The 12,596-nt window shown below is 45.3% G+C and overlaps 1 protein-coding gene across 2 annotated transcripts in view; it reads left to right on the forward strand.

Moving 5' to 3' along the window:
• ZZEF1 (zinc finger ZZ-type and EF-hand domain containing 1) overlaps positions 1–12,596 on the forward strand; it is a 107,713-nt gene that overhangs the window by 29,068 nt on the left and 66,049 nt on the right. For both annotated transcript variants that reach the window (XM_061605360.1, XM_061605361.1), the window contains exons 9-17: positions 738–836; positions 3,425–3,516; positions 4,966–5,114; positions 5,783–5,894; positions 6,617–6,829; positions 7,464–7,564; positions 8,299–8,468; positions 9,563–9,693; positions 11,017–11,087. In XM_061605360.1, coding sequence (XP_061461344.1) covers positions 738–836; positions 3,425–3,516; positions 4,966–5,114; positions 5,783–5,894; positions 6,617–6,829; positions 7,464–7,564; positions 8,299–8,468; positions 9,563–9,693; positions 11,017–11,087 — 1,138 coding nt within the window. The remainder of the gene's footprint in view (positions 1–737; positions 837–3,424; positions 3,517–4,965; positions 5,115–5,782; positions 5,895–6,616; positions 6,830–7,463; positions 7,565–8,298; positions 8,469–9,562; positions 9,694–11,016; positions 11,088–12,596) is intronic.

The raw sequence follows: 12,596 nt of genomic DNA on the forward strand, positions 1-12,596 counted from the left end.
AGCGGCGTACGTAAAAGCAAGTCACACACAAAATAGCTTCATGGCTTCCCGCACTCCCAGTGTGAATCCCTGTGAGGCAGGCTGTGCAGAGAGGCCCCAACTGGCCCAGGACCCACCAGTAAAATGTTTCTTCCTCCCACAGTTCTTTCCCTCCCTCCTTTCCAGTTCTTCACGTCAAAGGAGGGCAGAGAATTAAGGGTGCCTCTGAGCACATCCTTGGTCCAGGAATTGGTTTTCAGTACCGGAAACTGATCTCGCAGACCTTCCACATACAAGCAGAGTTCCCCCTCAAGCTGTGTTCATTACACAAACCTATTTTTGGGGGGGGGGTGAGGTGGGGAGCTTTTTGTTGGGCTTGAGTTTGCAGCAAGAATATTTGGAGATGATCCACTGGCCCACCCCATGGTTGCAAGCCAAAGTGGATACTTGTTTAAATAATCATTTTAGCCGTATTTTTTTTGGGGGGGGGGTGAAGCTAAGGAACCAGATCCTGAGAGTGTTTCCAGACTTGGACTGAAAACAAACCCCAAGGTGCAGATTCTTGTGTTTTAAAATATATCACTACCCTTGTCGGGGTTGTTGGTTTGTTTCTCCTTTTAAAGCGTGTCTGTTTACAGAGAAGCTGCAGCTGTTGCTTTCCTAACCTGCCTTCAGACGGAAGAGCGCAGGCTGCTGTGGGGGGGCAGCCTCTCTCTGTTGTTGAGCCTCTCCCTCTCGCTGTCTTGTGCCATCTCCAGGAACACCCCTGAGGCTGGTTGTGCAGGCCTGCGATGTCAAAGGAAAGGAAGACAAATCAGGACCTGAAAATCTCTTTATAGAGCCATGGACAGGGGATGGTAAGGGCTCACGCTTGATTCTGTTCATGCATGTCTTATTGTACATGTGTATCCTGCCTTTCTGCTTTAGAAGGAAGAAGCTGTAGGTGGCTTAAGTTTTTTTCTTTTAAAAAAAAGCTAAAAACATTTTAAAATGATTTAAAACAAATATAGGCAGCAGCAGATAGTATAAAACAGCATAGCAACAGGGAATTGGGCAGAGAAATAAATCTATAGCAGATATCCCGCAGGCTGAAGGTGGGATGGACCTTCCAGGGCAATACGTTTTAGAGTCTAGGCACCAGAACAGCCAAGACTCTATCCCAAGTCCCTGCCAGCTGAAGTTCTGACGGCAATGGGATTTGCAGCAGGATCTTCCAAGAGAGTGGTGGGGAGTGATCCTTTAGATTTTTTTGGCCCTACAGCAATGTAGGGCTTTAAAGGAAATAAACCAGCAGTTTGAATTGCACCCGAAATTAAACCGGAAGCCAGAGCAGCTGGTATACAAAAGTGACATCACATGCGGTAAATCACTGGCTTCCGTAAGCAGCCTCATGGCTTCGCTTCTGAATGAGCAGAAGCGATCCCGTCTTGGTGTAATTAGGACATGCGCACTTGTAGCCTCCAGTTTCGGGTCCAATTGAACACTTACCTGAACGAGCTTCGTCATGGATGGAAACTGGAAGGAGGAACCCTAAGCAATTCTGCTAGTCTCACGTTCCTGCTTTGGACAAATAGGGGATCATAGAGCGCTTGTGTGGCTGGCTCGCCTCTCCACCCAAGGAGGCCCGTTAGCGGTACGCAACCAGTGTCCCATTCATAAAAGGGGTTGCGCTCCCATCCAGAGCCAAGGATAAACCCAGACGACAGATTGGCCGTCCTGCCGTGACCCTGCATGAAGAAGGTCCCAGGTCCAATCCCTGCCATTCCCAGTGGGACTGGGGGCCTGAACCACTAGAGAGCTGCTGCCAGTCACTGCAGACAGTACTGAGCTGGATGGACTCATTATAAGGCTGCTTCCTTATTATTTATTTCATTTAAAAAGGGAAAGGTGTCCCCGCACTTGTAGAGCGAGTCGTTTCCGACTCTTAGGGTGACACCTTGCGACGTTTACTAGGCAGACCGTATATATGGGGTGGGTTTGCCAGTTCCTTCCCTGGCCTTTCTTTACCCCCCAGCGTATGCCGGGTACTCATTTTTCGGATGGATGGAAGGCTGAGTGGACCTCGACCCCTTTTACTGGAGATTCGACTTCCTCCTTCCGCTGGAATCGAACTCCAGCCGTGAGCAGAGCTTTGGCTGCGTTACCGCCGCTTACCACTCTGTGCCACGGAGGATTCTAAATCTAGTGCTGGAAGGCTGAATGCTACGGATTGATTAGTGAGGGCAAATCCCTCTAAAATCACATAGTTCTCTGAGCAGATACATATATAAGGTAAAAGTGTCCCCGCACTTATAGTGCGAGTCGCTTCCGACTCTTAGGGTGACGTCTTGCAACGTTTACTAGGCAGACCTTATATATGGTGTGGGTTTGCCAGTTCCTTCCCCGGCCTTTCTTTACCCCCCAGCGTATGCCGGGTACTCATTTTACCGACCACGGATGGATGGAAGGCTGAGTGGACCTCGACCCCTTTTACCGGAGATTCGACTTCCTCCTTCCGTTGTAATCGAACTTCGGCCGTGAGCAGAGCTTCGGCTGCGTTACCGCCGCTTACCACTCTGCGTCACGGAGGGTCCTATTTATTTCATTTATACCCCGCCTTTTCTTTTCATGACAGAATCCCAGAAAGGCAGCTTCCATACGGTTCCCAGGCGGTCTCCCATCCAGGCACTGACCAGACCTGACCCTGCTTAGCTTCAGCAGGGTGCTGGCCTCATGTGCCTTCAGACCACAGCCTAAGTCCTTGTCTTGACTTAGGTTGAGCTTCGCAGCTTCATTGAAGCCGTCATTCAACCAGGAGGGGCAATGGTCAAACCTGTCGAGGTGGCCAGATTCTTCCAAGGGTTCTGTCTGCGCACTCAGATTGCACAAATTGCACGTCATCCACAGCAACAGTCAGCTTCAGGCGGTACCTCAAATGAATCTGCATTCATTGTGGTGTCTTAATGTTGGAACGGGTGTGAGCAGTTTGATCCAGAAAAGTGCCTTGCAAACTCTTTCCATTGTACCCCTAAGGGTTGCTCCCCTGCTCCTCCAAAGGCTGCAGTGAGAGAAAATTTCTGTGGAGCTGTTGGAAAACCTTCTGGACTCAGCATGTGGCCTGATGATGAGTGGAGGGTGCCAGATATCAACTGGGACAAACCCATGAGCCACTTCCCTGAAATCTTGAGCCACTCCTGATAAGGGAGTGCTCTACGTGAATGTTGAAGTACCCCAGAGCAATCAACTTGGGATTGTCACAAATCGCACTTGTAGCTCAGGCAAGGAGACAGCCAGTCAGTAGGGTGATTTTAAGGACAGGTCTTGTCCTAATCAAATTGCATCCCAAGGAATCGGTCATAAGCAACTTCTCTTTTTTGGCCCAGTCCAGAGCGATACGTGTCATGTTGAAGATGCTCATTCTGAAAGTCCCTGGTAAATTTTTAAGTCCTGCTGTTTTTGTTCAAAGGCTTTCTTACTGAGACTGGAAAGAGACAAGCCAGCGTCATTCTCTCGACTGGAACTGAATCAGCCTTTCAGGTCACACAAATCAGAGTAAAGGTAAACATGCTTGTGTTGAATTTTTTGGATCATCTGGACACAAGGAATCACTTTCTATAGGTGGACGTGATTTTGAAAGACTTAATTGCAGAGTTGGCTAATGTGGGCAGAAGGGCTGGCTCCAGCGGATGGTAATGGTTCACCAACTTGGCCCCTTGAGGGCTCTAAAGCACAGTTTCAGTGAGGTGTAGTGATCTGAGTGTTGGACTGGGACCTGGGAGGCCAGAGTTCAAATCCCGGCTTGGCTATGAAGCTCACTGGGTGACTTTGTGCTAGTCGCTGTCTCTCAGTCTAACCTACCTAACAAAGTTGTTGTGAGGATAAAATTGGGAGAGGGAGGACCATGTTTGTAGGCCTCCTTGAGTTATTTGGAGGAAAGGTGAGATGCTGCTACTGTTGATGGTGATTATGACAATAATGCATTTATATCCTGCCTCTCCTCCAAGGAGCTCAAGGTGGCATACATAGTTCTCCTCCCTCTCCATTTTATCCTCAACACCATCCTGAGCTCCTTGGAGCAAAGGTGGGATATAAATGAAATAATTAAATACAAAAGAGATAAACGACATGAGCTGCCAACTGGCAAAAACTCATGTGCACTTTCTTTCAAGCAGAGAAACTGCAGCTGAGCTAAATGTTTCGGCAGGTGAGTGGGGAATGGCCAGAACCTTCCAAGCCATCTGTCCTGTGAAATGAGTGCATCTTATATGCCAGCCCTCCGTAACATAGGGCCCTCCAGTTGTTTTGGACTATAGCTGCCATCGGTCCCAGCGAGCCACAGAGGGCGCCATGTTGGGACAGGCTGGCTTTACAGCATCCCCTTTGAACTAGGATGCTCCTGGTTCGAATGGCACCTCTGCCGTAAGCTCAGTGGATGCCTTGTCGGCAGGTTGCTGTCTCAGTCCAGTTTCTGCTCTAGGGCGAGTGGCCATGCTGACCTCCTTTGTGTTATCCAGGGTTATAACTAAGAGTAGACCCATTGAAATTTATGATCGGTAAAGGTCTATTAATTCCAACAGGCCTGTTTTTGAGTAGAACTTGTTTGGCTGCAACGTTTTAATGCTGGGGTGGAGAACCTGCTGGCTCTCCAAATGTTGTTGGACTCTGACTCCCATCAGCCCCACCTAGCATGGCCAAGGGTTTAAGCACGATGGGAGTTGTTGTCCAGCAACATCTAGAGGGCCAGCAGGTCCCCCACCCTTACACTGCACTATAGCTGGCAGACCTTGTAGACCACTGTTCTTCAACTTTATAACTCTAGAATAACACTAGACATTCTTGGACTACAACTCCCATCACCCCTGGCTATCGGCTAAGGCGGCTGGAGTTGATGGAAGTTATAGTCCAACAAAATCTAGGGACCCGAGCTTGACGAACAGTGCTGTAGACCTCTTTAGTTTTCCTCCTCCCAGTTGCTAGTGCACGGTTACAGCTGTCTTCCCCTCCCAGGTGCGGAGAGGAGCGATCGGGGCCCGGTGCGGGTTGGCGTTTGCTTACAACTCTGCTTCAGAGAAATTTCACGCGGAGGAGCATTTCAAAAGATTTGAGAGCTACGACAAATGGAAGCTGGAGGATTTCCGGCAATTCTTGAAAAACAGGTAACTGCAGACCCAGTTTGTCTCCTGGGTCACACAAAGCTGCCTTTCTTTGAGTTGGATCATTCAGTATTGTCTAATCTGACAACGGCTCTCCAGGATGTCTGGCAGAGAAGGGTCCTTCCCCTCAACTTGTTTACGTGATTGATTGATTTAACAGTTTATTTGACGATCAACATATACAGCACAGGTGTATATTGCACAACAGAAGAAGTAAAGAGAATGAATAAATAAAATGTATTCTTATACACCACCAGATAAAATATGCAGATTGCATCAGCAAATATTTCACAGTACTCCTAACAGCGTGTATGAATTTACATTTTCTTGCACCTTGTTACACCAGAACACAAAGAAAAGTACAACTTACAACAAAAAATAGCAGATCGCATTCTTGACAATAAAACCAATTTCGTTTACGCTAAATAATAAAAATAACCACAACACGTTAGTGATCATTGCTAATACCAAATAGGAGGCCCATTTTGCATGGAACCATACTTTCTCATAAAATAGTGCATGGGTTAAGAGTTAATTGTCCCTTGTATACCATTCCATAGTTCCTTAAAGCAGCATTTCAAAACTCTAGCCATTAGCGTTAGTTGAAGGTGGGCTGTGTGGCTGCAAATGACGAGCATGAGCCCCGTGGATTTTTTTTTACACACTTGTAGGAACGGCGCTCCACACGATGAGCTGGCAGAGGAGGATCCTGTCGGCTGGTTTGAAATGGAGGAGGAATGGGATGAAGTGGAAATCAAACTGCAGCAGTGCAGAGTTTCCAAGGTAAAGCCTTAGTCCTGTTTATTCAGGCGCAAGTGAGCTGGCCTTTACTGTACAGTAGGGATTGGGGGGGCTTTTTTCAGCCCAAGGATCACATAGGCAGGACACGGAATAATGGGCTCAAGTTGCAGGAAGCCAGATTTCGACTGGACATCAGGAAAAAAGTCCTAACTGTTAGCGCCATACGACAATGGAACCAATGACCTAGAGAGGTAGTGGGCTCTCCGACACTGGAGGCCTTCAAGAGGCAGCTGGACAGCCATCTGTCAGGAATGCTTTGATTTGGATCCCTGCATTGAGCAGGGGGTTGGACTAGATGGCCTTGTAGACCCCTTCCAACTCTACTATTCTATGATTCTAGGCAGCTCTCTCGAGGCCACGTGCCAGTGGTGGCAGTGGCCAGAGGCACAAAGTGGGTGGAACAACTGACGTGACTCTTGCCTTTGACAGTAATGAGCTGGATGAACCAGTGGTCTGACTTGGCAAACGGCAACTTGCTATATTCTCTAAAATGTAACTCATCATTGGAGTGTTTAATTGGGGGCAAATGTTTTAGACAGATAAAAGGCTTTGAAATGCACTAAGCAAACAGGTTTAACTGACTTAACCCTAGGTTTTGCATGCAGGAGCATCTTTTGGCTTCTAGACAGAAAGCAGGTCGTCACTTTAATTTAAAAATAATGATTTGGGCATGATGTCCCTTCCCCCCCCTTTTTTTTTTTTAGTATTTGATGGTGAAGTTCTTGTGTACAAGACAAGACAAAGCAGAGCGGCTCGGAGTGCAAGGCTTGAGCGTCTTTGGTTACCTTCGGCCCATGACAGCAGAGCCCAATCGAAGCAAAAACTGCTTGGAATGTGGCAAGCCCAGTGATACCGTTTGTGGGACGACTCTTCTTCTGAAGACTTTGTGCTTCATCCAACAGCTTGCGCAGGATTTGGTATGTTTTACCCTACCCACTGCTGCCTCTTCTTTCCATGATCTGGGCCGCTTCTTAAATACACGATGAGCTAACAGGAACAGGGAGCATCTAGATCTGGGATTGGGGGTGGTTCCCATAACGAGCATGTAGCCATTGATAATCCTTAGTGATGTGGGTTGGAAAGCGAACAAGGAATGGATGCCAGTTGCAAATAAATGTTAGGCAGGAGCTTGGTCGTTCCAAAGTTTTAGCTTTGTTTACTAAACAAAAAATGCTAAATTGGATGACTCTCTGGGGCAGCAATTCCCAGTGTACACTTTTCCTGGTGCCCACAGAGTCTCCTCCCACCCCACTCTTCGCCCTGCTGAAATTAGTCTTGAAAGAAGTGTTCTATTATAGCCAATAGAATAGTGTGTGTGTGTGTGTGTATACATCCATGCTGCCTGCAATGGTTTCTTCAGGTTACAAATGTGCCCATGGGCCCAAAAAGATCAGTGACCCCTTGCTCTAAGGCATCAGAAAACTTTTCAATGCAAACTTAAAATTACCCTATGCAAATTACTCTTAATTTTCAGGAGAACTTTCATCTCTGATCCTATCGTCCATTAAGTTATTTTGCGGCTCTGGTATAACATCAGTGTTTTCTGTCTAGGTTCAGAAGAAAGAGAGTGGCTTACGATACCGATCATACCTCGACTTTGCAGGCCTGGAGTTAAAGCTTTTCTGGAATTTCTATAGTAAACTTCGCCAAAAGTAGGTCGCTCCCCATCACTTTGCATTAGTTCAAAGGAAATAGAGCTGGCTGAGTCATCAGTGTGGTGGCGATGGGCAGAAGCGTCAGCCTTGGCCTGCCTGCGCTGCAGGTCCTGGGGCTCAATGTAGCACTCAGGTGGATGCTCCCAGTGAGACCTCACAGGCTTATCGCTAAGCACGGTGACATAGAAGCGTAATATATTGCCAACAGACTCGGCTGTTAAATAGAAGCCAGTGTATTAACAAAAGTAGATACCGATGGATAATCCAGTACAGCAGAAGTACCTCCCTGGTAATCTTCCTCATCAGGTGTGGTAACGGAGCGTTCTGGAGGCATTCAACCCCCATAGCAAAGGCGCTCGCTCAGCCTTTGCTAACTTGGTGCCCTTCAGATGTTTTGGACTGCAGTTCCCATTAGCCCCGACCAGCACCGCCGTGGGCGCTGGAGGGAGGAGTTGTCCAGGGCCACACTTGCACCATTCACTTTATTCCACTTTAAACAGACATGGCTTCCCCCAAAGAATCCTCGGAAGGGTTGTTTCTGAAGGGCCCCTTTCCCCCTCATAGAGCTACAATTCCCGAATTCCCCGGGAAAGAGGGATTGATTGTTAAACCGCTCTGAAATCAAATGCCTGGCTTTTTCCTTTTGGAGGTATTTTTCTAAATGGTCTTGCACACATGGTTATAACTGGATCTTTATTACAGCAGCATTGTGGCTTTCCCCCCATCCCTAGCCCAAGAGAAGAGTGCATTGATGCCCAAGCCATGTTGCTACAGCTTCTCCAGAGTTGCTTTTCAGCGCTCACTGCAGAGAACAAAGTTGCAAAGTCTCAGGAAGCTGTTCAGAGCAAAGTGTCTGACGGCGCAGAAGCAGCAGAGGAACTCTACAAGCATCTGTGTGAAGGTGACCTCTTAACCCTGACCCCCTCCTCCCTGCCTCCTCAAAACCCACCCTTTTCCACGTGGCACAGGTCAGCGGTAGAACACAGGCTCTGCATGCAGAAAGTCCCTGGGATTTCTGGTTAAAAGGACTTCAAAAATCGGTACTGGAAAAGACTCCTCTCTGCCCGTCATCCTGGAGAAGATGTGCCAGTCAGACAGTCCTGGGCCGGATGAATTGTGAATGGCTTTACTCAGCCTAGTAAACTCATGACCCACTCGTGGCTTAGTAAGCAACACACAGGCATCTGTATGTAGCCTCTTCACACGAGCAGCAAAACGCAGTTGTCTGCACCTTCTTGCTATGCGTGAACCTGGAAGCTTCTAAATAAGCCAGGAGTCATAAGCCGACTTCAAACCATAGCTTTATAACCTGGCTCTTGCCTCGTGTTACAACCTGTTTCTGATGTTCGCATGGTAGCTCTGATTTGCATATGTGTGTCAGTTCTCACAGCAACATTGTGTCCCTCACTGAGATGTGAATACAGTCTGCCTCTGGAATTGAAGCCCAGCATTTTGTCCACTCGAAACGTTCTGTGTTTGTACATAACATTGAGCCATGGTTTGTTAACCATGGTTTCTTCAGCAAGCAACAAGCCATGCCACAGACGAGCAAATGCGCTGGGGCTTCTTTCTCCTAAAGCTTGGTTTGTTTTCCAGCTGCTCTTGCCTCGTGCCTCTGTAGCTTGGCAAGCGCCTAGAGCCAAATAAACTTTAGTTTATACATCCGGACTCCACAGCTTTGCTTACCCATGGTTTGTTTTACCACCCCAGCTCAGGCCCTGGCCAAGCTAGAGAGGCACAAGGCATGAGCAGCGAGGCAGGAAAAGCCATGGCTTGTTCACACTTCTGTGGGGAAGCAGCTTAGCGTTTGTTGAACAAATCAGGATTAAAACAAACCATGGCTTACCATTATGTGTGAAGGCAGCCATTGAAAGCACTGGGTGCCATTGGAGGCTACATGCAGAAGGTTAGAAATGCAAGCAAGGAAGTGAGGTTCTAGTTGTTCTTGCTTCCTTAGTTAAACGTAACGCTTTATTTTGTCTTTTTTATGAGCAGTTGTTGACAGTGGCAGCGAGTCCACATCGCTAAAGACCTTGAAGCAGGAAGTGGACCACACATTGCTCAACGGAGCAGCCGTCTTTTTCCCCCACCGACATACGAGGCGGGAGCAGCTTTTTGCAATGTTGGTATGTTGTGGGCATAGAAAACTGTAATAAAGAAATGGGTTTTGCTTCCTCTTGGCAGAAATCCGGCACCTCTAAATTCAGAATCTCCCTGCACAAAATATGCTATTTTTAGAAAGTCTTCTACATTTTTGGCTTTCTCTCTTAAGATGCGTGCTTCTCCTTCCTCTGCCCACCTGTCCCAATGATACGCTGCTTTATCAACTTCGTATTTATTAACTGCAGGGGATGAGATAACTCTTTTGGACCAAGGGCCACATTACTGTGATGGAAAGCTATAGGAGGCTGCATTCCAATGGCGAGGAGGGTAAGATCCACTCACCCTCTGTCACGCCTGGCTACCCGTTTCCCACGGAAACAGGAGAATGTGTTTAACGCCACTCAAATCTTGCCTTCTGTCTCCCTGTAGATTTGTTAACGAGCTTGTAAAAAAGCTTTCCAACGTCCTTTATCTCTTCTGAATTGCAAAAGGCAAAATGAAGTTTAGTGAGTTCAGCAGAAGAATGCAAATAAGGTCGATGCATGGCTAAACTGCAAGGCTTGCCTGACAGCTAGCCAAAGCCTCAAACTTCAAAATGCAATTGCATCCTGGAAATTTCAAAAATGCATGGGCGCTTCTTTTGCAAGGCCCACAAGTCTTGATCTCCCTGCTGAAGCATTTTCTTTTCTCCTTTGATTTTTTAAAAAATAATAATCTTTCATTTTGTTACTTCAACATTACAATTTGTAACAAATTGATTTTTTTTTTTAAAAAAGGAAAAGAAAAATTATTTAAAGGAAAGGAAAAATAGAACTAAGTTAAATTTATTTATCTATTGATTGATTGATATCCCGCCCTTCCTCCCAGCAGGAGCCCAGGGTGTCAAACAAAAGCACTAAAAACACTTTAAAACATCATAAAAACAGACTTTAAAATACATTAAAACAAAACAACTTTAAAAACATTTTAAAGCTTTGTGTTTTGAGCAACCTTGCTCCAATAACTCGCTCTGGGCCTAACCTACTTCACAAGATTGCTCTAGGGATATAAAGTAAATTGGGGGGGTGTTAATTGTTCTGAGCTACACAATTGTATACATAATCTGCTCAGAAATAAGTCCTGTAAGGGTCATTTGAGTATAGAATTGTAGCCTTGTGGAACTTCGTGGCTGGTTACCATTTGCAGTCATATCTACCAGTTTATATCCAGTATTCTGATCAATCTGACACTGGCTATCTTGCTCTCACGGTGCCGTACACCTGTTATCCTTCCTGCTTATTTTACTTTGGGGGTGGGCAGGGAAATGTGTGTGAGCTTTTTTTAATCAAGCTTTTTCTGTTTCCCAGAAAAACATTACAGAGCAGGAACGCAAACCGTCTGTCCATCTTACTTTCAAATCTCTCTGTGCATATTTCAGGTAAGCAACTTCCGCTGCAATCCTGTACACACCTGGGAGTAAATTCTCATTTAGAGATGTGAAGGACCAGGAAAAAAAAACCCAGAACAATTAGGGGGAAAACTTTTTCCCATTTTTTTTTCTGGGCCTTCACATCTCTAGTCCCATTGAAAGTTTACTTCTAAGTAGGCACGTACAGAGTCATGTTGTTAATGGTGTTTTAAAAAAGAGAGAGGGAACAGATCTCTATCCTGGCATTCTTTTTTTTCCTCTTCCAAACTCTGTCTTCTTCCTAGTTGGGGCTGCAACGCTGCAGATCAGTGAAATAGTCCACTGAGATTGCTGATTTAAGCAAGATAGATAAAGCGTTACATTAATTGACACTTGTGTGCTGCCCCATAACATAAAGTTATCTGAGCATTATACAATAAATTGAACTTACGGAACTTCAGGCATACGACTAAGACTTTCTTATTCAGGCAGGCATTTTAAGGTAGCGTTTGGTTTTGTGATTTTTAAAAAATTCTGTTCTACGTATGGCTCGTTTTTATGTACCCCACTTAGAAATGCAAATGATTAAGCATGATCTCAATATTGTAAATAATAAATAAATAACAAAATATTTATTTTTGGGCTCCTCCTAGGAGGAAGGGAAGGATATAAATTTAATAATAAATAAATAAATAAAATAAGCCTTTACCCATTAAAAAAAAGAAATATGAGCAAATCAACTAACCACACCCCAGAAGAAATAACATAGAGTTTAAATAACACAGAGGTCAAGAAAACCCTAAGTTTTTTTTTTAAAAAAGGGTCCGGGTAAACAAAATGGTCTTTGCCTAGTGCCAGGTCAGCCTCCCTGGAAGGGCTGTTTCATAACTGGGGTGCCACTACCAAAAAGACTCTCTACCTGGTGGGGACCTGCCTCATTTTGTTCATTGGCACAGGCTGATATTCATCCAAGTCAGACTCTGAGTAGACCCACTGAAATTAATGGACCTAAAAGACATTTCTCTTAACTTCAGTGGGTTTACTCTGAGTAGGACTAGCCTTTGATATCACCCACTGTCTTCTTTTATTCAATACTTTTAAATTTAAATCTTAAAAAAATGGAACAGAGTACCAAAATTGGAAATTTAAAAAGAACCAGAAGGGCAAGCAGCGACAGAACACAACAGCCATATTTTAGAGTCGTAGCATTAATTCACTAGTCTTTAGATGAATAAAAATTAAAAAATCATTTGAGAACTGAGACCAAGTGACATAAAAGAAATTTTGAATTTTGCTATTACTAATGTTAAAAACTTCCGTTATTTGATTTTTATGAAACCAATAATTTGCAACATAGGGGGAAAAAGACATGTGATAGCCCACGTTATGCTCAGAGTCGACCCACTGAAATCGGTGGTGAAGTAACTGAGGTCCATTTATTTATTCCAGTAGGTCTACTCTGGATATGATTAAGCTGGTTATCACCCATATAATTGTATTTTGTCTTGAAAGTTGATAGTCCAGAAGTTAATAAACGAT

This window comes from Rhineura floridana, chromosome 21 (assembly GCF_030035675.1).
Source record: "Rhineura floridana isolate rRhiFlo1 chromosome 21, rRhiFlo1.hap2, whole genome shotgun sequence".
NCBI lineage: Eukaryota > Metazoa > Chordata > Lepidosauria > Squamata > Rhineuridae > Rhineura > Rhineura floridana.